At 36.1% G+C, this 24,306-nt stretch overlaps 1 protein-coding gene across 1 annotated transcript in view; it reads left to right on the plus strand.

Annotated features, from left to right (window-relative positions):
• Window positions 1-24,306, plus strand: part of map2k6 (mitogen-activated protein kinase kinase 6) — a 50,646-nt gene that overhangs the window by 19,135 nt on the left and 7,205 nt on the right. The window contains exons 2-11 of the mRNA XM_055004430.1: window positions 623-686; window positions 2,438-2,486; window positions 2,937-3,050; window positions 5,579-5,698; window positions 7,282-7,398; window positions 7,482-7,533; window positions 9,929-10,056; window positions 14,101-14,178; window positions 17,317-17,456; window positions 22,205-22,250. Of these exons, the coding sequence (XP_054860405.1) occupies window positions 623-686; window positions 2,438-2,486; window positions 2,937-3,050; window positions 5,579-5,698; window positions 7,282-7,398; window positions 7,482-7,533; window positions 9,929-10,056; window positions 14,101-14,178; window positions 17,317-17,456; window positions 22,205-22,250 (908 nt within the window). The remainder of the gene's footprint in view (window positions 1-622; window positions 687-2,437; window positions 2,487-2,936; window positions 3,051-5,578; window positions 5,699-7,281; window positions 7,399-7,481; window positions 7,534-9,928; window positions 10,057-14,100; window positions 14,179-17,316; window positions 17,457-22,204; window positions 22,251-24,306) is intronic.

Raw genomic sequence — 24,306 nt, forward strand, 5'->3', positions numbered from 1 at the left:
GATTTGTTGCTTTTCTCTATAAATTTGATACAATCTGAGGTTTTAAACTGAATGTGGGTATATTTCATCAGACAGAATAACAGGATAAAACTTGTAAAATGAAATTATAAACCAAAATAAACAACCATCCGTCCATTTTCTTGTGCTGAGTGGAAGAGAAAAAGGCTGATTAAGCTCCAGACGTTGGAGACACTGATGGAAAACTTTGTAGAGAAGTCAATCCCAAACCAAAATGAGTGAATGAATTATTCAGAAATACATTGATATAATGAATGTTGGTGTAAAATCAACCGGGAACTGATTATTGATCTAATAACCACCAGACATTTGAAGCTTCCAGGGTCTTAAAAGTGAGAATTTGCTTCTTTTCTTGATGTTTACACTGGTATCAGTATTTTTATTGCATTTTTACACACTAATTGAGAAGATAATTAACTGAATAATGAAAAATAAGGACAAATTGCAGCCCTTATACACACACAAATACTCAAATTTAGTAAATACGTCAACATAAATAATTATTATTGACATAATAACAGTCTACATAGAAAGTTGCATGTTTTTTATATGCATTGTCTGTGATTTATCCTGTTTTGGGTCTGACTGTAGTGATGTTTTTCAGGTAAGAGGAAGCCGGTGCTCAAGCTCCCCCAGGAGGTGTTTGAGCAGCGAACTCCTGCACCAGTGTGAGTTTTATTAATCTCATCCAACCTTAAATTCTGCTGCAGTTCTTCATTGTTCCTGTTTTATCTGATCGCTTTAAAACCAAATCAGAATGCTGACTGTGTGAGATGAAAATCCAGCAAACAGGAGGAGAAAGTTCTGCAGATATCATCATTTCTGAGCTCTCACTCACTCAGTTGTCTTAAAGAGGCTTTAACAGCAAATACATGTGAAAAATTTTTTATTTCTTTATGTCTTTCTCATCATATTAGTGATATTTGCACATTTTCAATTAGTTAAAATTGCCTACAGAATTATTTATATGTTTTTCTCTTATTTTTTGTTCACTTTTAGCTCAGTTATTCTTAAAAAAAGGTTTTATGTCATTTTATTTTTTTAATTAAATGTTTTACATTATTTGTAACATTGATTGTTATTGTAGTTTTTATTTATTTTAATTCTATTTTTATCATGTTGCTTCATAGGTAAGTTAGGTAGATTGTTTTATAGGTTTTTACATTTATACATTGTTTTTATTTATTTTTTTAAAATTTTGTTGTTAGTGTTTTTGTATTTATTTATAGTTATATTTTATATTATCATTTTATATATGTAATTTATGTTTTTTTTACTTTAAGTAGTTTTATTTAAATATAAAAGGTAACTGATATGCACTTATATATTTACTTTATTCATTCACCTACTTATTCCATTAGTTGTAATAAATTATTAACTATACAATTATATTGTTAAAACATATTGTTTTATATGTTTTTTAAAAATACTTTTGTATTTATTTTTAATCATAAAATCGTATTTTTTCATTATTGTATATATTTATTTTTTGTTTGTTTTTAATTGAATTAATTTTATTTAAATGTAAAGGGCAACTAGTCTTATTACACTTATTTATTTACTTTATTAATTTACTTACTTATTATTTTACTTTTCATTAATTATTAACTATAAAATTATGTTGTTATATTGTTTTATATTTTTTTAACATACTAAAATGTGATTATTTTCATTATTTTGTGTATGTATTTTTATGTTTGTTTTTAGTCAAATTAATTTTATTTAAATGTGAAGGGTAACTAGTCTGCACTTATTCATTTTCTTTTTTACTTACTTATTCTATTAGTTTTAATTAATAATTAGCTGTAAATCATATTATTATATCAAATAGTTTAATATATTTTAAAATATTTTTAATGTTGTTTGAATGTGATTATTACATTATAAATGATATTTTATGCATCTTGTTTCATGTGTATTCATATGTTATTTTTAGATAATTCTATTTATTTAATTTGATCATTATTATAGATTTTAATTGAATATTTAAATGACATAAATTTAAATGCATGTAATTATAAAGTTATGATTTTGTTTTCAAAATAATTCTATTCTTTCTCAGTTTAATGACTACTTTTTTATTTTATGTATTTTTTTGTTATTATCTTATCAGTTATTAATTATTATACCTCTGTTGTAATTGTGTTTGTTTATCACCTGATATTCATCAGCCCAGGATGAGCAGTTTAAGTGAATAAATGTTTCCATTCATTCATATTTTAACTTTATCGTGAATTATCTGGTTTCAAGGTTTAAGACGGACTTTACTCTCATAAATTCAACATAAATCCATTCTGTTTAGTTAATTCTGCTATTTAATTTAATTTTTTCGTTGATTTGCATTTTTTCTTTGATATTTTAAATGTAAAATCCATTTTTCAGTGGTTTTTATGTAATAAAATGTGTTTGTGTGTTGCAGACCTCCCAGAGATTTGGATTCTAAAGCTTGTGTGACGATCGGAGAAAAGGTAATTTCAGCTCATTTTTTTCTCTATTTACTGCCGTCTTTCTGCATTTCTTTGTCCCATTCATGTTTTTTCTCTCACCTCTTACATAACTTTGGCCGTTTTTCCTCCTGGCTCTGTTTTTCCGGTCGATCCACTCGGTTTGGCTTCATATCGAGTCTGTTCACTGTAAAGAACAGCCGGCTGAACATTACAGCCGGATTGAACACTTCTGATTGTGGGGAGGCTGGAATGCTCTTTATTGCCCATCAGGCAGTAAAAATATTTATTTTAAACTCATCAAATAAGTGGAATTTTCCACTGGCAGAGCTTCCTGCCTTTTCTCTGCTCCAGTTGGCCACGAGTCAGAGAGAATGTTTTGTTTTTTTCTCCTTCGTGAATGATGTGAAAAATGAAGGAGCTTTAAAACAGAGATGATGAATTCAGTTCTGTCTTCTTCTTGTGTTGGAGCAGAACTTCGAAGTAAAGGCCGATGACCTGGAGCAGATTTGCGAGCTCGGCCGAGGAGCTTATGGAGTCGTGGACAAGATGAGGCACGTGCCCAGTGGACTGATCATGGCCGTGAAGGTGAGTAAAAGAACCAGAGATGCTGCTGAAGGAAGCTGCAGCACATTAATTTGCATCAAAACTACGATAAATATGCTTCTTTTTTTCCACATCTTTGAGGTTATTGGTGGTCTAAACTGCCTGTAGCTTAATTAAACTTGTCATTTCTTTTACATTTTTATTTCAACATAAGCCTATGTTTTTCCCACAGTGGGGAAATTTGCAGCACTATATCAGCAAAAGGGAATAACGAAAAGCACTCAGCGAGCGCAGTACTCTGCCAAGGCTGCTCAGTCATTGTATCATTTCCAATAAATTTGTGACCGAAATCATGGCAACACAGAATGTGGCCATTCAATGTAGATGTACCCACAAGCAAAATGACCTTGCACTGAACACAGGCGTGTGTTATGGATGTGTACATTATGCACGGATACCCAATCGCATAGCCTAAATGTGTAGCAGGTGGCGGGAACTGATGGGACTCAAAAACACCCCCACAATTTAATCAATTGTTCCTTGTTTAATTTCCAACGGATAAGTCCACAGCGGCGGCAGGCTCCCCGGGAGCCATGGCAACGTAAACAAATGACACTTGACTGCAGATTTTCCTTGTACAACCTATTTATTGAATGGCCAGTTGAAAATGGCTTTTTAAAGGCTGAATGTTAAAATTAAAAAAAATATATTTGAACAAGCTCATCTGAAAACGCAGTCAGCTGTTATTCATACATGGTGTGTAGATATTAGCTTAATGCCATCAATAGTTTACTCACATTAGCGACACTGAGTTGGCACCGGGCCCAATTAACTGAAGCTACCGATATGCTACGTAACATTAGCTGGACAACAGTATTTTGCGAACGTCCATTTAACTTGTAAAATCTATTATGAGTTATCTTAAGCTAATAACTTTTCTCCAGTAAGTCGCTCCTCTGACTCTGACCAGCTGCCTGGGTGCTTGACGTGACGTCACTTTCAAGGCTGCGCTCTCGCGAGTAATTAACGTCGTATTAACCGACACACACACAATCACACACACAAAACAAGAGTAGATACTGAGCAAAGTAGTTATCTGTAGTTTACCTTAGTACTCATGACTACCCGACACAATGCAAGACTGCTGTGAAGGTGGAGACATGCGGCGGTGGAGTATTTGCGACGATTTAAAAAAAAAAAAAAAAAAAAAAAGATATTTGAAGGAGTGGCGGCAGGATTCAGAATGAATGTAGAGGAAACCCTGAACTGTTTTTGATTTATTTAGTTGATTTAATTTGTATTACTTCTTTTTTTTCATTTTCTCAATCATTTCCTGTTAAGCACTTTGACTAACGTCTACATTTGATGAGGTACTTTAGAAATAAACTTGATGGAGTCTCATCTTCGCTTCAGAAAGAACCAGCTGAAGTGGTTCAACATCAGATTAAGATGCCTCCAGGTCTCTTCCTTTTCCAGGTTTTCCAGGCAGGACCAACAGGGAGGAGACCCAGAACTCACTAGATGGATCACATATCTCATCTGGCCTGGGAACACCTCAAGATCCACCAGGAGGAGCTGGAAAATGTTGCTTTGGAGATGTAGAACAATCAGCTTTACCTGCTGCCACCAAGACCGAGACTTCTGGATAAACCTGAGGAAATTATTACATAAAACCAAATAAATATAGACTACTGAAGTATTAGAACCACTAAGAGCATCCAAAAGTGAGTTTAAACATGAACGTCTTGAGATTTTTCTTAAAATATTATATGAAGAACACGGGATTTAAAGAAAAAGTCCATTCCAATGTTTTGGCGACGCTACAGCAATGAAACAATCTTATAGCCACCAGGCATGACTGGAGGAGTCATAGGTGTCTTGGTGACCTCCCTCACTAGTTTCTTTCTTGTAACTTCTTCAGAAGACCCATAGGTGTCTTGGTGGCCTCCCTCACTAGTCTCTTTCTTGTAACTCATTCAGAGGAGTCATAGGTGTCTTGGTGGCCTCCCTCACTAGTTTCTTTCTTGTAACTTCTTCAGAAGACCCATAGGTGTCTTGGTGGCCTCCCTCACTAGTCTCTTTCTTGTAACTCATTCAGAGGAGTCATTGGTGTCTTGGTGGTATCCAAAAGTGAGTCTAAACATGAATGCCTTGAGATTTTTCTTTAAGTATTCAATGGATGAGGAACACTTGATTAAAAGAGAAACGCTATTCCAAAGTTTTTTAGGTGCTACTGCAAAGGAACAATCTCCCACCCACTAACCAAGATTGGAGGAATCATGGGTGTCTTGGTGGCCACTCTCACTCTTCTCATTCTTACAGGGTCACTCAGGTTTTGAGTTTTTGAGAGTTTCTGAAATGCACCAAGGTGTCAACCCATGTGATAGAACTAATGTCAGACTTAAAGGTGGTAAATGAAGAACTGACTCAGTCTCTAGTTAGGAAGAAGTGTTCCTGCTGCTCTTCAGTCCTGCTGTGGGCTACAGGTTACATTAGCTGCTGTCTGATGTTGAGGTGCATTGTGGGTAGCATTGTGTCGATCATGTATGTTTCCTGTTGTCGTCTCTCAGCGGATTCGGGCCACAGTGAACACTCAGGAGCAGAAGAGGCTTCTGATGGACCTGGACATCTCCATGAGGACGGTGGACTGTTTCTACACCGTCACCTTCTATGGAGCTCTATTCAGAGAGGTAACGTCTCAGAAACACTGACGCTCTCATCATCAGTCTGCTGCTTTTTACATATTCATGAATGAGAAATTAGTAAAATGGCAAATTCTGGTTGAATGAGGAAAAACTGGCCACAGGTTGCAGTGAAGCAAAGTTATTAAAATTATTTCAAGGTGTGCTGCAGAAACATTCAACCTTCTATTTATCAATTTAATGAGCTTTATTTGTGTAAGTCAAACAATTTCAGAAAAGTATGCAGATGACAAATGATAACATGTAAAGAGTAAAAGGATCTGAGATCAAAACAAATACAATTTGTGGAAAATTATATTTTGTTAAAATAACATAAAGTAATAGCACTAACAAAAACAAACATTAAATACATTTGATGCAAAATTAATTTAGAAAAAATGGTAAACAACAAAGATTAAATTTATTTTATGGGTGAAGAAGCAAAAGCCGCTTATAATAACAAAAGTAAATGAAAAGATTAAATCAAATTTATGGGAAAATATTAAACCAAACAGGATAATAATAATAATAATAATAATAATAATAATAATAATAATAATAATAATAATAATAATAATAATAATACAAAGAAGATGAAAGCAAGCATGAAATAAAATTGATCAAAAAGTAATAAAAATAATATTAAAAAGAAAAGCAAATATGAAAATGAATAGGTGTAAAGTAAGAATGATGGTGATGAATAATAATAAAAATTCTAAAATTAATAATAGTAAAAACAAACATGAAATAAAATTGATGTAAAATCTATAATGAAACAATTTATTATTATCATTATTATTATTATTATTATTATTAATAATAATAATAATAATAATAATAATAATAATAATAATAATAATAATAATAATAATAATAATAATAATAAATAAAGAATAATATAATAACAATAATAATAACAATAATAATTAAGAAATAATAATAAAATATATTTATTAAGACAATTAAAAAAAATACCACTAAGAGAAAATAGAACAATTTAAAGCGTGAATGAAACCACTGATGTAAGGAAAAAATTATTTTGTTAAAACTAAACTAAAAACTAAATGCTGAAGCTGACTCACCAAAAGTTCTGAACTAACCAGACTTGTGAGTTGCTGCTTAAACAGTTAAAGAACTTACTGGTTGATAAATTACATTTGTCACATTTCCGTCATTATTTAGTCAAAACCAGATTTCACCTGTTTCACATCATGTCAGCACAACTTCACCTCATGCTTTTTAAACTTGTTTCACTACTCAGACATGAATGAAGTCAGTCTCAGTTCAGTTAAATTGATTAGATGCACTAAAGATGATGAAATAAGTAAAAAAGATTAATAAACAGGAAATATAAAGTAGGTAAATCTGATAAAAACAGTCTCGTGCCAGTAATTCTGCCTCTATGTTCACTGATGACAAACACATTGGTGATAAAACCCTTCAGATACAGAAAGCTTCCTGCAGCAGTTACTGGATGTTCAGGATTTCCTCATCGTGACTCAAACTCTGGGAAATCTGCTGCTTCCTGTCTGTTTAAAATCCGGCCGCTTTGTTTTGCCATTTTTGTCCGAAACCTGCCTGTCTGTTGCCAGGGCGACGTGTGGATCTGCATGGAGCTGATGGACACGTCACTCGACAAGTTCTATAAGCAGGTGATCGAGAAAGGCCTGACCATCCCCGAGGACATCCTGGGAAAGATCGCCGTCTCAGTGGGTTTTTTTACTCTCAGCCTCTGTGACGCATATCTGTTCTGAAAGTCTCATTTGCTTATTAACTGCCTTTGTTATTACAGATAGTAAAAGCTTTGGAGCATCTGCACAGCAATCTGCAAGTCATTCACAGAGGTAAGAGCCTGAGTGGAAACCCATTAAACTCTCAGCGTCGATATCCACTCAGCTGCTTCTGTTTCTTCCTGCACACTCTTTCCACATCTTACTGAAGGGTCGTAATAGTGTTTACTGAAATAAGCATCTTTTTCTGGTTCTTTGCTGGAAAACTGAGCATGTTGGAAGTATTTTGTTGCCTCGTGAAAGATTGACAGTGAGGTAAAAATCGAGCATCAGCAGTAATGAGGGCGTTGCAGAGATGAGCCAGAAAGCAAAGCTTTTGATTCACCAGTCGATCAACTTTCTATTTCTGGTCAGTTAGCTAGTTTCTATTGCAGTGTTGACTTCTAAGATCTCCAGAAATCCTGTGCCGTGTCCGCCTACTGTTGCACCTATTCCTTTACACCTCAGGAATATTTACAATTCCGTAACATTTTTGTCTGCACAAGTGTAATATCAGATGATATTAATAGAAAATGCCAAATCCGAAGGAAAAAAAAAACGTTCATGTAACAGGACACATGATGGAAATTTTGTCAATCTGTGAACTCTTGCATCTGTGTGAGGAGATTCTCCACCATCAGCATTTTTATAATCAATCAAAAAAGTAGTTGAATTAGCCACTGCTGGATGTTGGAGGTGCTTTGATTTATACATGTTTTCCTTCAATGAAACCCAAACGCCATAGGAAGTTCTGAAATCTCCAGAAACCCTGTGCTGTGTCCGCCAACTGGTGCACCTCTTTCTATACACTTCAGGAATATTTACAGTAGCTGTGTTTCCACAGTTTATTTTTCTCCACATTTTGAAATCTTATATCAGATAAAATCAATAGAAGCAACAAAATTTGGAAAAACGTCCATTCTTTCCTCGTCTGTAACAGTACTCATGACGTAAATCTTGTCAAGTCTTTCAACTCTTGCAACTGTGCGAGGAGATTCTCTCATCCACGTTTTTATAATTAATCAAAAAATCTGTTGAAGTAGTCACTACTGGACATTAGAGGTGCTTTGATTTGTGCATTTCCCAATGACGAAGCCCAAACACAGTAGGAAGTTCTAAAATCTCCAGAAACCTTGTGGTGAGTCTGCCCACTGTGCTTGACACACCTCAGAAATATTTACAGCATCTGTTTTTCCGTAATGTTTTTGTCTGCACATTTTGAATTCTTACATTAGAAACATTAATAGAGAAGACAAAAACCTGTCTATGCTTTTCATGCATAAATAACGGTATGCATGACAAACAATTTTAAGTCTGCAAAGTTTTGCCAATCACCAATAGATGAGTTGTAATTGAATGTAGGAGGTACTTTGGTCGAAAGTTCTAAAATCTCCAGAAACCCTATGTGGTGTCCGCCCACTGTGCTTGCCACACCTCAAGAATATTTACAGTAGCTGTATTTCCATGAAGTATTTTCTATCTGCATTTTGAGGTGTTACATCAGATTAAATTAATAGGAACTGCAACATTTGTTGGAGGTGCTTTGGTTTGTACTGTACATGCTTCCCAGTGATGGACCCCAAACACAGTAGGAAGTTCTAAAATCTCCAGAAACCCTGTGCTGTGTCCGTCAACTGTGCTCGGCACACCTCAGGAATATTGACAGTACCTGTGTTTCCATACTGTTTTTTCTGCACATTTTGAAGTCTTACATCAGATAAAATCAATAGAAACAGCAAAATTTGGAAAAACTTCCATGCGTCTGTAACGGTATGTATGACAAAAAATTGAAGTCTGCAACGTTTTGAGATTTTCCATCATCCACATTATAATTCTCCAATAAATGAGTTGTAATTGAATGTTGGCGATGCTTTGATGGTGGGAAGTTCTAAAATCTCCAGAAACCTTGTGCTGACTCCGCCCACTGTGTTGGACACACTTCATCAATATTTACAGTAGCTGTGTTTCCATTAAGTATTTTTCTGTGCATTTTGAACTCTTACATCAGATAAAATTTATAGAAACTGCAAAATTTGTTGGAAGTACTTTGATTTGTAGAAGCTTTCCACTGATGGAGCCCAAACACAGTTGATTGTTGGAGGCGCTTTGATGGTGGGAAGTTCTAAAATCTCCAGAAAGCCTGCGCCATGTCCACCCACTATGTTTGATAGTTAGATTTATTGAAATCTACAACATGTAATAAATACTGGCAGCAGAAATGTTGACTGTACATAAACTGTAGCCGCGGAACTGAGATTACAAACCACATGTGGGTGATTTGACAGGTTATCCTTCCTGTGTCAAACCTCAGTGACCGCTGTCGAATCAAAGCACCAGAAAGACCACGAGAGACAAAAATAAAGTCCCACAGCTGATCTTTACCAGCGACTGTTTCAACTGGCTGATCTTTTAAAAAATACAAAACAGAATCAACACAACGACTATGACTGAAGCTGCTGTTTGTTTCCAGATGTGAAGCCCTCCAACGTCCTGATCAACACGCAGGGTCAGGTGAAGATGTGCGACTTCGGCATCAGTGGCTACCTGGTCGACTCCGTGGCTAAAACCATGGACGCCGGCTGCAAACCCTACATGGCGGTAAGACAGATTTATAAAATTGTTCGATTTATTTAGGTTTTTTTATTAGTAAATTGATTAATAAAAGGCCAAAACAGACAGGGAAAAGAATCAGTAATAGCTGTGTAAGAAGCTTCTAAACTGGATTTGAGACTTTCAGGGATTGTTATCCATAACAAAGTTTAATATTAGAACCACTTAGAGCCTCTAAAAGCGAGTCTAAACGTGAACGACTTGAGAGTGTTCTTCAAATATTCATTGGAAGAGGAACACTTGATTAAAAGAAGAACGCTATTCCAAAGTTTTAGAGATGTTACCAGTTGCAACTGGAGGAATCATAGGTGTCTTGGTGACCACTTTTACTAATATTTTTCTTGTAGCTCCTTCAGAGGAGTCATAGGTGTCTTGATGGCCACTTTTGCTAGTATTTTTCTTGTAACTCCTTCAGAGGAGTCATAGGTGTCTTGGTGGCCACTTTTGCTAGTATTTTTCTTGTAACTCCTTCAGAGGAGTCATAGGTGTCTTGGTGGCCACTTTTGCTAGTATTTTTCTTGTATCTCTTTCAGAGGAGTCATAGGTGTCTTGGTGGCCACTTTTACTAGTATTTTTCTTGTATCTCCTTGAGAGGAGTTGTAGGTGTCTTGGTGGCCTCCATCACTAGTCTCTTTTTGTGTCCCCTTCAGAGGAGTCATAGGTGTCTTGGTGGCCACTCTTACTCTTCTCATTCTTGTGTTTTCCGTTACGAAGCTGAGTCTAAGCTCATCTTTGTAATGACAAAACCAACTATTAAAGTCAGAGCTGCTGTCTGTCTATAAATCTGTTTCTTTCTGATATTTAACAATAAAAAATAGAGTTTTGCTTGTCAGGCTTTGATTCAACTGTTGAAAGTGTAAATTCAGTAAGTAATATCACCAAAATGTGAGCGACGGCGGTTTTAAAATGAAACTGAACTGATGAAGAGTCTGTAAAATGTTAAAAAGGCATCTGCACAACAAAAAATAAATTTCTACTAAAGTTCAGTCATCAGATGTTTGGTTAAACTGACTAGTCAAGTGTTTTACATGTGATTCATCCTCTAAATATTCCAGTTTTTGCTGAATTGATTTTGGTTTTAACGTGACTAATCTGGTATTGAAACACTGAATGTTGTCTCTGAACTATTTAACAGATATTTATACTTTCAGCTGGAATTTCCTTTAAAAAACAACTATTGATTGTGATTTATTTTTCTTTTTATATGCATTAACAGACAGAAAACGTAGCTTTTTGATCTGCATCTCAAAGATTAGATGTTTGGTGTGATGTGACTAATCAGCTAATTAACTCCAGTTGCTTGTTTTCTATCTCATTCTGCAAGGTTACAGCCTTTTCCAGCTGCACACACCACAAAGACTGAATAGATTTACATGTTTAGTCGCTCCAAAAATGTTTCAGATGATCAGATTTAGATGCTTGTTGAGTCTAATTGGCTGCAGTAGTTTTGATTATGCGTAACAAACGATGCATGCGGTGAGAGTTTCAGTTGAACTTTAATAACCTTTTGACTTATTGCAGTTGTTTGTTTTATTTTGCGCTTTGCTCTGTGTTTATCTGTATTTCTGAAGCTATTCTTGACAAACTGCTTCCAGTCACAGCTTCGGATCACAAGACACTTTCAGCCTCGGTTTTTGTCCCTCAGAATAGTTAGCAGAAGGAAATTTAAATTGATGAACTGACAGATTGAATTCAACGCAGTTATAAACCTTTAATACCTGGTTTTTAGTTTTTTAATCGACTTTCTTATTGAAGCGTTGTCTCCCTTTAAACCAGGTTACTAACCTCAGTGAGATTTCCCTTATTTATCATTAAACATCCCTCCTGTTCTTATTAAGAATAACTATATCTTGGAAGTATTTTGCTTTTTTTAGATTCTTACAGTGTGAACAAGGAAAACACTCAAAGAGCACAGTACTTCGCCAAGGCTGCTTAGTCGTTGTATCATTTCTGACAGCTGAAATCTTGAAAAAATTTGTGGCAGAAATCACAGCAACATAGAATATGGCCGTGTAATATAAATGTACCCCCAAACAAAAGGACCTTACACTGAGCACAGGTGTGTGTTATGCATGTGTACGTTATGTACGGATACTGAGTAATGTGACCTAAATATGTAGCAGGTGGCGGGAATTGATTGACTCAGAAACACCCCCACAATTTAATCAATTGTTCCTTGTATCATTTCTGACAGATAAGTCCTGATAAGTCCTCAGTGGTGGATTTGTAGTAGGATCACAATCATGTGATCGTCAGCAGGCAGCTGACGTAGTGTTCACTTGTTGTCATGGTTACAGTGACGCCGTGCCGCTATCTTGCAATGATACAGAAATCTTCAACAAATCCGTGGATCCAGACTATAAGCTGCATCACTGCCAAAATCTAAACACTTGGTCCTTGTGTCATTTCTGACCTTCTCTGGAAATTTTATCCAAATCTGTTTGTCCGTTTTTGAGTAATGTTGCTAACGGACAGACGGATGGACAAACGTACGCTGATCGTCACATAACTCCACCATTCCTTGGTGGAGTAATGATATGCAGCACATTAACAAGTATGTTCTGGTTCATTCTATCTCAAGTCATCATATTTATAGAAGAATTTCTGCTTCGCCATTTATGACCAGCCTGAAAGTTTTATAGCATAAAATGTGAAATTTTTTACCTTGAAATATCAAATACTTTCTGAGATAAATGTTTTTTTTTAATTGCTTATCAACCCACTTCCAGCACATTTCTTCCCATGTTGAAATTTGAGGCTATTTGAACAACATCTCAAGAACTATTACAGATAAAAGCCACAACTTTATGTGGATTAGAATAGTTTGTGGTACAACTTGTATTTTATATGTTTAGTTTTGTATTAATGTGACATTAAGGTATAAATGGTTCAGAAAATATCACTAGTCGACTTTTAGTCTTAGTGTCTGGTTAAGATGGGACTTTTCATTAAAATAAATTTTCTTTTTCCGTATTTCAACTCACCTATAATCAGAGACTACTTGAACCACTTGCACAATATTACAGATTTTGAATCAATGACATGATGAGAAGTAACAGTGAAAATTTCAAGTTTTTGTATTTAATAGTTTCTGAGATGTTGTTCAAACAGCCTGAAATTATCTCGGAAAGTATTTGACCTACACTGCCGTTCAAAAGTTTGGGGTCACCCAGACAATTTCATGTTTTCCATGAAAACTCCTGCTTTTATCCATGTGCTAACATAACTGCACAAGGGTTTTCTAATCATCAATTAGCCTTTTAACACAATGTAGCATTAGAACACAGAAGTGATGGTTGCTGGAAAAGTTCCTCTGTACCCCTATGGAGATATTCCATTAAAAATCGACCTTTTTTAGCTAGAATAGTCATTTACCACATCAACAATGTCTAGACTGGATTTATCATTTAGTTAATGTTACCTACATTTCAAAATAAGGACATTTTTAAGTGACCCTAAACTTTTGAACGATAGTGTATCAAACTAATTCACAGATATCATTTTAAATAATCTTAATTTAGAATAATAAAAGTTTAAAGGAAATCAGAGATGGTTGAACAGAAGAATCTTGATGATTTGAGATGGTTTAACGCTGCTCCTATAGACAACAGAAAACTACTGTTTGCTTGATAGAAATACTTGTAGTTTGAATCCTGGGGTGTTGTGTTTATTTAGCAAGGCTGTATTCAGGCTGCTGAGTCTTAAATAAGTAAATAATACTTGTATAGGGCAATGATCTGGGCATTCAACGACAATATTTTCACTCTGGACAGCAGAACTCTTGACCAGGAGCAGAAACTTTGCCCACTAAAAGCTGTTTTGTAACGGAGATGTTCTTATCAGCACATTTAATGAGTCGGTTATAATTTATCCAGCTGGCTGCTGATTGGCCGAGAGGCTTTTAGGGCCAGTTTAGCTGCTTGAAGAACACAGTGATCTGTTTGTGTACAACCAGTGTAGGATGGCGGGAAGCTGAGCTCGTCGTCCTTGACAACTGCTGCCATAATAATCATGTGACCTTGTGTCCTGCAGCCGGAGAGGATCAACCCTGAGACCAACCAGAAAGGCTACAACGTCAAGTCTGACATCTGGAGTTTAGGAATCACGATGGTACACCGGCCTCACTCTGTTCATCTCACCTTTTCTGAGTGTCTTCATTACTGCAGAATGCATAAAAGTATCCGAAGGGGTGAAAACGACTAACAATGAGGTGTTAAATATTCATAAATGTCCAGCTCAGACCTGAGAGGGTTTCAGCATCTAGTATTTGGTGTTTAACCCCCGACTCGTTTTTGTCTCCGACCATTAAACGGACTGCTAATGTTCTGAATCTTAATAAGGCTGATGAATGAAAAGCAGCAGTTCACATATCAGAGACACTTTATGAATTTTAAAAATAAAGGCCGAAGTGGACGAGACGGAGCGAGTAATCAGTCCGATGGAGTTTGGGCTGATTTTTAGAGACCTCCTTGAGAACTGAAAAACTAACTGAAGTGAAGCAGCTGATGAGATTTTGTTTTAAATTAGCTGGTCTGAGGGCGTAAAACATGAAGCTCGGTAGTTATTATCATTAATGCTGCAGGTACACTGATGGAAATATGAATTATAATAAAGCTAGCTTTTCTTGCCCAAAGACACTGGAACAAAACAGAACTGGACGAAATAAACCTTTAAAACTACAACTACTTGGACAGAAAATAGTATTTTGGGCAGGACAAACTTTTAAGCCTACAATTACTTTAACAAAAAAAGTAATATGTTGGGTAGAAAAGACCTTTTGAACCATAACTTGGACAAAAATTGGTATGTTGGGTGGAAATAATCTTTAAAATTATAAATACTTGGATAGAAAATAGAATTGAGATTGGAATAAATCTATAAATACTTTAACAGGAAATATTATGTTGGATGAATCTTTAAAACTATGAAGACTTTGCCAGGAAGTAGTTTGTTAGATGGAAAAACCTTTAAAACTATAAGTGCTCGGACAGAAAATAGTCTTTTGTTTGGAATAAACCTTTAAAATTATACTTGTAGAGAAAGTAGTGTTATGGAATAAACCTTTAAAAATATAAATAATTGGACAGAAAATAGTATTTTTGGTAGAGTAATCCTTTAAAACTATAACTACTTGGACAGAAAGTAGTATTTTTGGTGGAATAAATCTTTAAAACTATAAAAACTTGGACAGGAAGTAGTTTGTTGGAAGTAACATTTAAAACTATAACTACTTGGACAGAAAGTAGTATTTTTGGTGAAATAAACCTTTTAAAATGACAGCTGCTTGGACAGAAAGTAGTGTTTGGTTGGAATAAATCTTTAAAACTATAACTACTTGGACAGAAGGTAATATTTTGGGTAGAACAAACTTTTAAACCCTCAATTACTTTAACAGAAAATAGTCTTTTAGGTGGAAAAGACCTTTAAAACTGTAATACAGAAAGTAATACGTTGTGTGGAAATAACCTTTAAAATTATAAGTACTTGGGCAGAAAGTAGCATTAATTGTGGAATAAACCTTTCAAAACTATAAATGATTTAAGATGAAGTATTATGTTGGGTGGAATAGACCTTTAAAAATGATAAATACTTGAACAGAAAGTAGTATGTTGGTTGAAAATAACCATTTAAACTATAAATACTTGGACAGAAAGTAGTGTTATCAGTGGAATAAACCTTTAAAACTGTAAGTGCTTGCACAGAAAGTAGAATTTGGGGTTGAATAAACCTTTAAAACTATAAATACTTGGAGAGAAAATAGGGTTATCAGTGGAATAAACCTTTAAAACTATAGATACTTTCACAGAAAGTAGTTTTATTAATGGAATAAACCTTTGGAAGTATAACTACTTTGACAGAAAGTAGTATTTTGGTTGAAATAAATCTTTAAAAGTATAAATATTTGGACAGAAGGTAGTATTTTGGTTGAAATAAATCTTTAAAAGTATAAATATTTGGACAGAAGGTAGTATTTTGGGTTGAACAAACTTTTAAACTGACAGTTACTTTAACAGTAAGTGGTCTTTTTGGTGGAAAAGACCTTTAGAACTGTATATACTTGAACAGAAAGTAGCATTATGTGTGGAAAAGACCTTTAGAACTGTATACACTTGAGCAGAAAGTAGCACTATGGGTGGAATAAAACTTTAAACCTATAAGTACTTCAACATGAAGTTTATGTTAGGTGGAATAGATCTTTGAAATTATAATTACTTGGACAGAAAGTAGGATTTTGGATGGAATAAGTCTTTAAAACTATAAATAATTCAACAGAAAGTTGTATTTTGGTCAAATAAACCTTTCAAACCTTAAGTACTTGGACAGAAACTAGTATTTGGGGTTGAGCAAACCTTTAAAACTATAAATACATGAAGAGAAAATAGTGTTATCAGAGTAATAGACCTTTAAAAGTATAAATAGTTGGATAGAAAAGAGTACTTTTGGTTGAGTAAACCTTTAAAACTATAATTGCTTTAGCAGACAGTACTCTTATGGGTGGGGGAAACCTTCAAAACTATAAATACTTGAGCAGAAAGTATCAGTAGGGGTGGAATAAGCCTCTAAAGCTATAAATACTACAACATGAAGTATTAATTTGGGTGGAATAGACTTTTAATATTATAAATACTTCAACAGAAAGTAGTATATTGGGTGAAATAAACCATTTAAAACTATAAATACTTGGACGGAAAGTAGTATTTTGGCTAGAATAAACTTTTAAAACTATAAGTACTTCAATGAAGAAATTATTATTTTGGTGGAATAAACTATTAAAACTGTAAACACTTGGACAGAAAGTAGTATTTTGAGTTGAATAAACCTTTAAAACGCTATTTCTTTGAACGGAAAGTAGCATATATCTTTATGTATAGTATATGAGTATGCATAGTAACCTATACATACTCATGCACAAAATAGTATTTAGGTGGAAAAAAAACTTTAAAACTTTAAGTCATGCACTTTAGCAATCATCCAATTCAGTAGATGGGGCTGCTGTGACAAACAAGAGTCACAGAAATGCAGTCCAACAAAAAAATGCTGGTCTCTTCAGCTGTAGACAAACTATAGCTTTGGGTAGTTCCAAATTGAGAAGTGGGGGTAAAGCTAGCAATGGGCACCATGACAAAGACTTTTGTGACAGTTAATGGTCTTCAGCCAGATCTCACCACTTTCAAATGAGTTTGAATGTGTATATTGGTTTATTCCAGATTCTAGGGTTGTAAATGCTGTTTTTTCTGTTTGGCTCAGATTGAGCTCGCCATCCTGCGCTTCCCATATGACTCGTGGGGAACGCCTTTCCAGCAGCTGAAGCAGGTGGTGGAAGAACCTTCACCCCAACTTCCTGCCGACCAGTTCTCCGCTGAGTTTGTGGATTTCACCTCTCAGTGGTACGTTTCTTTCTGTGACTCTTTTCAGACGAGAAACCGACAACAAAGCTGCAGCAAGTCAGACAAAAGGTCCCCTCTTTTGGTTTATTGTTGCATTGTTTTGTTGTTGTTGTGAGGAAAAAGGCTGTTGTGACGGGACGGCACCAGGAAACCGGTGCCTAAAAAAAGTATTGTCAGGTTTTCTTGTTTCATGGCGTTTCATAACATTGAATAATGGTTAATTTAATTTAGCTTTCTGGGCAAGAAAGTAGAAAAACAACTCTTTTGTGTCAAAGTGTAAACAGATTTCTACAAAGTAATGTCAGCTAATTTATTTAAATCCTGCCACCACCATGCTTCACATTATGATGCTACCACCACCATGCTTTATATCATGATGCTGCCACCACCATGCTTCACATTATGACGCTACCACCATGCTTTATATCATGATGCTGCCACCACCGTGCTTCACATCATGATGCTACCACCACCATGCTTCATATCATGATGCTACCGCCACCATGCTTCACATCATGATGCTGCCGCCACCATGCTTTACATCATGATGCTACCACCACCATGCTTCACATCATGATGCTACCACCACCATGCTTCATATCATGATGCTACCGCCACCATGCTTCACATGAGGATGCTTTCGCCACCATGCTTCACATCATGATGCTGCCACCACCGTGCTTTCACTGTGTGAATGGTGTGTTTGTGATGATGTTCAGTGTTTGCTGTCCGCCAAACAACATCTAGTCTGATGGCTAAAAAAGCTAAATTCTGGTCTCCTCAGACCAAAGAACCTTCTTCCAGGTGTCTTCAGGGTCTCCACATGTCTTCTGGTGAACTCTAGTCCAGATTTAATTTGAGCTTTTTCAAACAGAACCTTTCTCTTTGTCTCCCATAAAGCTTTGACTGGTGAAGAACAAACAGTTGTATGTTGTATGTATCTTCCATCTCCAGTCAAATTTGTAACTCCTTCAGAGGAGTCATAGTTGTCTTGGTAGCCTCACTCATTAGACCTTTGTAGCTGTAAATTAGTTTTATGCAATTTGGTTTTAACAGTAAGTGGAATGGAAGAAGCTATTGAGGACGTGCTTGTTATATATTAGTTTTTGGGAAGAAAATTGGATAAGTTATACATGAAATGAATGGAAAATAAGTTAATAAACTAGAGCCAGTACCAGTTAGTTTCCTAGACAGACAACTAAGAGCTGTTGATTCATGATTCAGTGGAAAACGTTACATTGTTCACGTATAAATACTAGGTGGGACAGACCTAAAGTATAACGCTAAAACTGACACTGAATTGAAAGCTGACAGGACCAGTTACAGAAGCTAAATGACAGCAAAGGTCCTGGCAAACTGGGATTGGTACTGTGATGAGTCTGGAGCCAGAACAGACTGAGAGAATGTAAATATGTAGTTTAAACAAGAGATAAGCAGCAAATCATTGGATGTGAGAAGCTAAAGCTGGCAAATATTTGATGTTTTTGTAGATTAATGGTCAAAAACAGAACATGATCTCTGCAGAGAAATGATCTGTTATTCTAAGTTTTTGTCTGCTGGATCGGCTGTGTCTTCATTTACTCTTACTACACCTTTACAGTGTCTGATATCGTAAAAGCCGAATGTAACCACATCCAGATGTTGCAAATGTGTGAATGCATCCACCTCTTTGAACGTATATATAGTATTACTCATACAGCTGAGATTAGAGAGCAGCTCGTACTGTCGGTGAACAGTTTAGTGGATGAGGCAGCAGCCGGCAAGGATGTTGATTCCACTTACCCTGATGACTCATCGGTGTGTTTGTGTGAATATCTGTTTAAAGTGCCAAAGTGCAGAAGTTGTTCTTCTTCTGGTGTTTCTGGCAGCTGCCAAACAGCTTTGTGTTTGGACTTGACAGAAACTGAGTCAAACCTGTTGAAAACCGGGATGAATCAGACTCGTGATCTCACCAATAGATGCTTCTGACTGTGTGTTACAAAGTAAAAAAAGTAGTAAGAATCTTGCTACTACTACTACTCTGGATCTTATCTAAGTAGAGCTGTAGTGTCCTGGTCAACTGGTTGATCGGCTCTTATCTGACCAAATTGTTATTAGTCAGACAATCTTTGGTTTTACTTTCATTAGAGAAATGTTCTACATCTGCAGCCTTCCTGGATTAATCCATTATTTTTGGTGACAGGAGGAACAGACCCGTGTTTTTACAACTTTTAAGGATAAAAGAATGATGTTACCCTGATACACATGAAGTAAAGGAAGGAGTAAAACCTGGAGGCTAACCCTACCTCTGCCTTCGTGATCCCCAACATCAAGTCCCTTTGTCCTCAGACCACGCCAGCAGGAGTCCATCAGTTAGGTGGAAGGCATGGGGTTGTTTTATGGTGCTTTTCCATTAGCACCTACTCGGCTGGACTTGGCTCGACTCTACTCGATTTGTGAGGTTTTCCATTGGGATGTAGTACCTGGTACCAGATACTATTTTAGTACCTACTTGGCCGGTGTTCCAAGCGAGCTGAGTCGAGCCGATAATGTGACGTCTACAGAGTACAGGCCACTGATTGGACAGTGAGTGATGACACACGAGAGCGACTCCTTCACGAAAACCAAACCCGGCATTAAAAAAAAAATGGCAGCAGTGACGGCTTTCTCAGCTTTCTCTGCCTCTCTTCTTTTACTCCGAATCTGACAAAAAGCCATAGACAAAGCAGCAGGTGTACCATCGCCTCCATGTCCTCCATTGTTGTGTTATACTTGTGTCGCACACAAATGACGGTAAGTGACTTCGCCGTGCTATGACAACTCTACCCACGATGAGGTGGTACTCAATTGTAATGGAAAACGACCTAAACTGAGTCGAGTCGAGCCGAGTAGGTGCTAGTCGAAAAGTGCCATTTGTCTCCAAAGCCTATCTAACAAAGGCTGCAGCCTCCACCAGGGGAGGACTGGGGTTGTTTACTGGAGCGTCGAGATACTCTGGTGGTGGCGGACTAGCACACCTTAAGAAACCTGCAGGGAAACCACAGAGAAAGTACAGAGAGGTGCTATGAAGGGATCCTGTCAGCTGTTTATGGTCCAGGGAGAATCACACTTGGAGTTTGTTCATGGAACTGAACTTTTTTGTTTTGTGCTTTCATGGCAGTTTGCGTTTAATACATTTAAGTGACACCCACCAAACATTCGATTAAACATTTGTTGAAGAAATTTCACTCTTAGTCCTTCGTAGTTTGCTGTAGTGGGGTGTTTTATTGGTATTTCTGGTAATACGGTGGATTTACCAACACAGAGCATGGGTTTGCAAAGGTAAGTCGACCCAGACCATTTTCAGGGTCCACATTTTATAGGAATGTCAGAGGATGGATCAACGGTAGGGAGGGCTGTATGTAACTACAGGGTCAATAGTGGTTAGTTTGCGTATGGTTGCTAATCAGTGACCGACGGGAAGACAACAGAACAACAGGGTAATGGAATCAAGGAGTCTGGTAAACAATTGCAGATAGCAAAGGTGTGACAACAAAAGGTAAGAGGGGGATCTGGCAGACAGTAGCACACAGTAAAAGATAAAAGAATTGTGGAAACCGTGGGTAATGGAGTGACACGTGACGTTAAGTATCTGCAGCAAAAGGTCTGGTATTTTCTTCACCACATTCAAAACAGACGTTATGTTACTCCGATCGTTTCCTCCCTCCCCTGGCTTCCTGTTCGTTTCAGAGTCGATTGTATTAATCATAATTTAAACTCATCACTGTCTGTCCCCAAGATATATAACAAAAATGCTGACCCCACATGAGCCATTTCTCAGCCTTGGATGCTCAGGTCCGGTTCTTCTGACTGTTCTATTGTCGAGGTTTAGAACTAAAGAGTTTTTCCCATTAAGACCCCTCGGCTGTGGAGTGTCCCATCTGAGGAGAGTATCAGTTCACGTCTTAAAAGCCATTTTTACTGACTTGCTTTTATGTGACATCTCCTCATTTACTCACTTTTACTTATTATTTAATTTATATTGACGTTTGCTTTGCTAATTTATTTATGTTGAAATTCTGTGTTTTGCATTTTACCATATTTAACTCTATTTCTCCACTTTGTCCCTCTCTGGTCTTTTTTCTTTCTTTTTTATCCTGATGATTGATTCTATATGCTGCAGATACTGGTTCTTTATGCTGATTTAGATATCATTTATGCTAATAAGTCTTCAGGTGGAGTCATTTAGTTCACTTCAAGACAACATATTGGTTTTTTTTCTGCAACAATCAGTTGATTTAGACGCTACTACACTTTCTTTACTTAAAACCTCCAAGATGAGTTTATTTTTCTTCCATCTCCTGATTAGCTCTGATAGTTTCTGTAACATCTTTGTGTTTCTACCTGTCTGTTCTTTGTGTTTCTTCTTCTTCTCCTGTGAGACGTGAACTCTGTGATCATTTGCTTCTGTTTCCTACATTTTGTTTTCTACTTTCTTGGTTGCCTGGTTACATATGCAGGTATCCATGTAGTGGGAAGACACGAGCATTTAACTCTGTGTGATCTGTGGAGGATCCTTTTATTGTTTCTGGTTCTGTCATCCAAACACATCTGTCCAGCTGTTCCTGCAGTCCGATTCACTTCAGATTTTATTTCGTGTTCTGCAAAAATTAATAATATTTGATAAACTCTTGATTTGTAGAATCTGTAGGAACTAAAAGTGGCCATGGTGCTGATTAGCATTTATTGATTCATGGTGATTGTTTGTTTTGTTTTGTTTTTTCCTGCAGCTTAAAGAAAGTTTCCAAAGAGCGGCCGACTTACACAGAACTCATGGTGAGTGGTTCCTTATTGCTGTCTTACTGTTAGAATCCTGACAGAAGGATCGCTTGTAATGCTGTAAATCAGACATTAGAGGGCAGAATAAGACAGACCTTCGCCTTCGCATCTGAGGAGACGAGTAAATACACTTCAGTAATAACATCAACAGAGGGATTAATAAATGAACCAACTGTACAGACACTGAAGGGACAAGTGTTAATGTTTATTGTTAGAAAATCAATCAAACTAGCTCTGCTGTCAGGTGCAACCAGAAAGAGATTCAGACAGCAGAAAGAGAGTGAAGTGACCAAAAGAGAGGCAAAGTGACACTGTGAGGTGAAAAATGAACACAAACGGACTACACACCACACGAACCAATGCAAAGATATATAACATGACCACTAAGAGGTGAAAACAGAGAACGAAATAGACACTGAGTCACTACAAATAAATGCAAAATGACCCCGAATAGATGCAAATTGACTGAAAAAAGATGCAGAACACCGCAAAATATGAAAAATGACCAGAAAATGAAGCAACATTACCACTAAAAGATACAAAATGAACACAAAGAAATGCAAAACTAATGCAAAGAGGCACAAAACCATGGTTTCGAGGTGCACAATGGCGACAAATGATGCACTGTAACTGCAAAAGATGCAAAATGATCACAAATAAATACAAAACTAAAGCTCAAGAGGCACAAAAAGATGGAGTCAAGGTGCAGAATGACCACAAAAACATGCAAAATTGCTGCTAAAGATGCAGAATTTTTGCTAAAGATGCAAACTTACCACAAAATGATGCAAAATGACCGTAAATAGATGTATCATGGCCACAAAAAGATGCACAATTACCACTAAATCTGCTAAATGACCATAAACAGTTGTAACGTGACCACAAAAAGATGCAAAACTAATGCAAAGAGGCACAAAAAGATGGGTTCAAGATGGAAAATTACCACAAAAAGATGCAAAATGACCTTAAAAATTGCAAAATGACCATAAATAGATGTGCAATGACCACAAAAAGATGCAAAATTACCACTAAAGATGCTAAATTACCACTGAAGATGCAGAATGACCACTAAAGATGTAACATGACCACAAAAGATGCAAAACTAATGCAGCGAGACACAAAAAGATGGGTTCAAGATGCAAAACTACCACAAAAACATGCAAAAGTTACTGCTAAAGATGCTAAATTTTTCACTAAAGATGCAAAAATTACCATAAAAGGATGCAAAATTACCACTAAAGATGCAAAATGACTGTAAAAAAAATCCAAAATGACCATAAATTGATGTGCAATGACAACAAAAATGCAAAATTACCACTAAAGATGCAAAATGACCACTAAAGATGTAACATGATCATAAAAGATGCAAAACTAATGCAAATAGACACAAAAAGATGGGGCCAAGGTGCAAAATTGCCGCAAAATGACTGTAAATAGATGTAACATGACCACAAAAAGATGCAAAATTACCACTGAAAGATGCAAAATGCCCATAAATAGATCTAACATGACCTCAAAAAGATGCAAAACGAATGCAGAGACACAAAAAGATGCAGAATTACTGCTAAAGATGCAAAATTTTCACTATAGCTGCAAAATTACCACAAAAAGATGCAAAACGAATGCAAAGAGACACAAAAAGATGCAGAATTACTGCTAAAGATGCGAAATTTTCACTATAGCTGCAAAATTACCACAAAAAGATGCAAAACTAATACAAAGAGTCACAAAACGATAGGGTCAAGGTGCAAAATGACTGTAAAAACATGCAAAATTACTGTTTAAGATGTCAAATGACTGTAAAAACATGCAAAGTAACCATAAATAGATGCAGCATGACCACTAAAGATGCAAAATGACCATAAACGGATATAATATGACCACAAAAAGATGCAATGCTAATGAAACGAGGCACAAAAAGATGGGGTCAAGATGCAAAATTACTACAAAAAATGCAAAATTACTCAAAATGACCGTAAAAACATGCAAAATGACCATAAATAGATGTACAACAACCACAAAATGATGCAAAATGACCACTAAAGATGTAAAA

The sequence above is a fragment of the Amphiprion ocellaris genome, chromosome 18 (assembly GCF_022539595.1).
Source record: "Amphiprion ocellaris isolate individual 3 ecotype Okinawa chromosome 18, ASM2253959v1, whole genome shotgun sequence".
Classification (NCBI taxonomy): Eukaryota; Metazoa; Chordata; class Actinopteri; family Pomacentridae; genus Amphiprion; species Amphiprion ocellaris.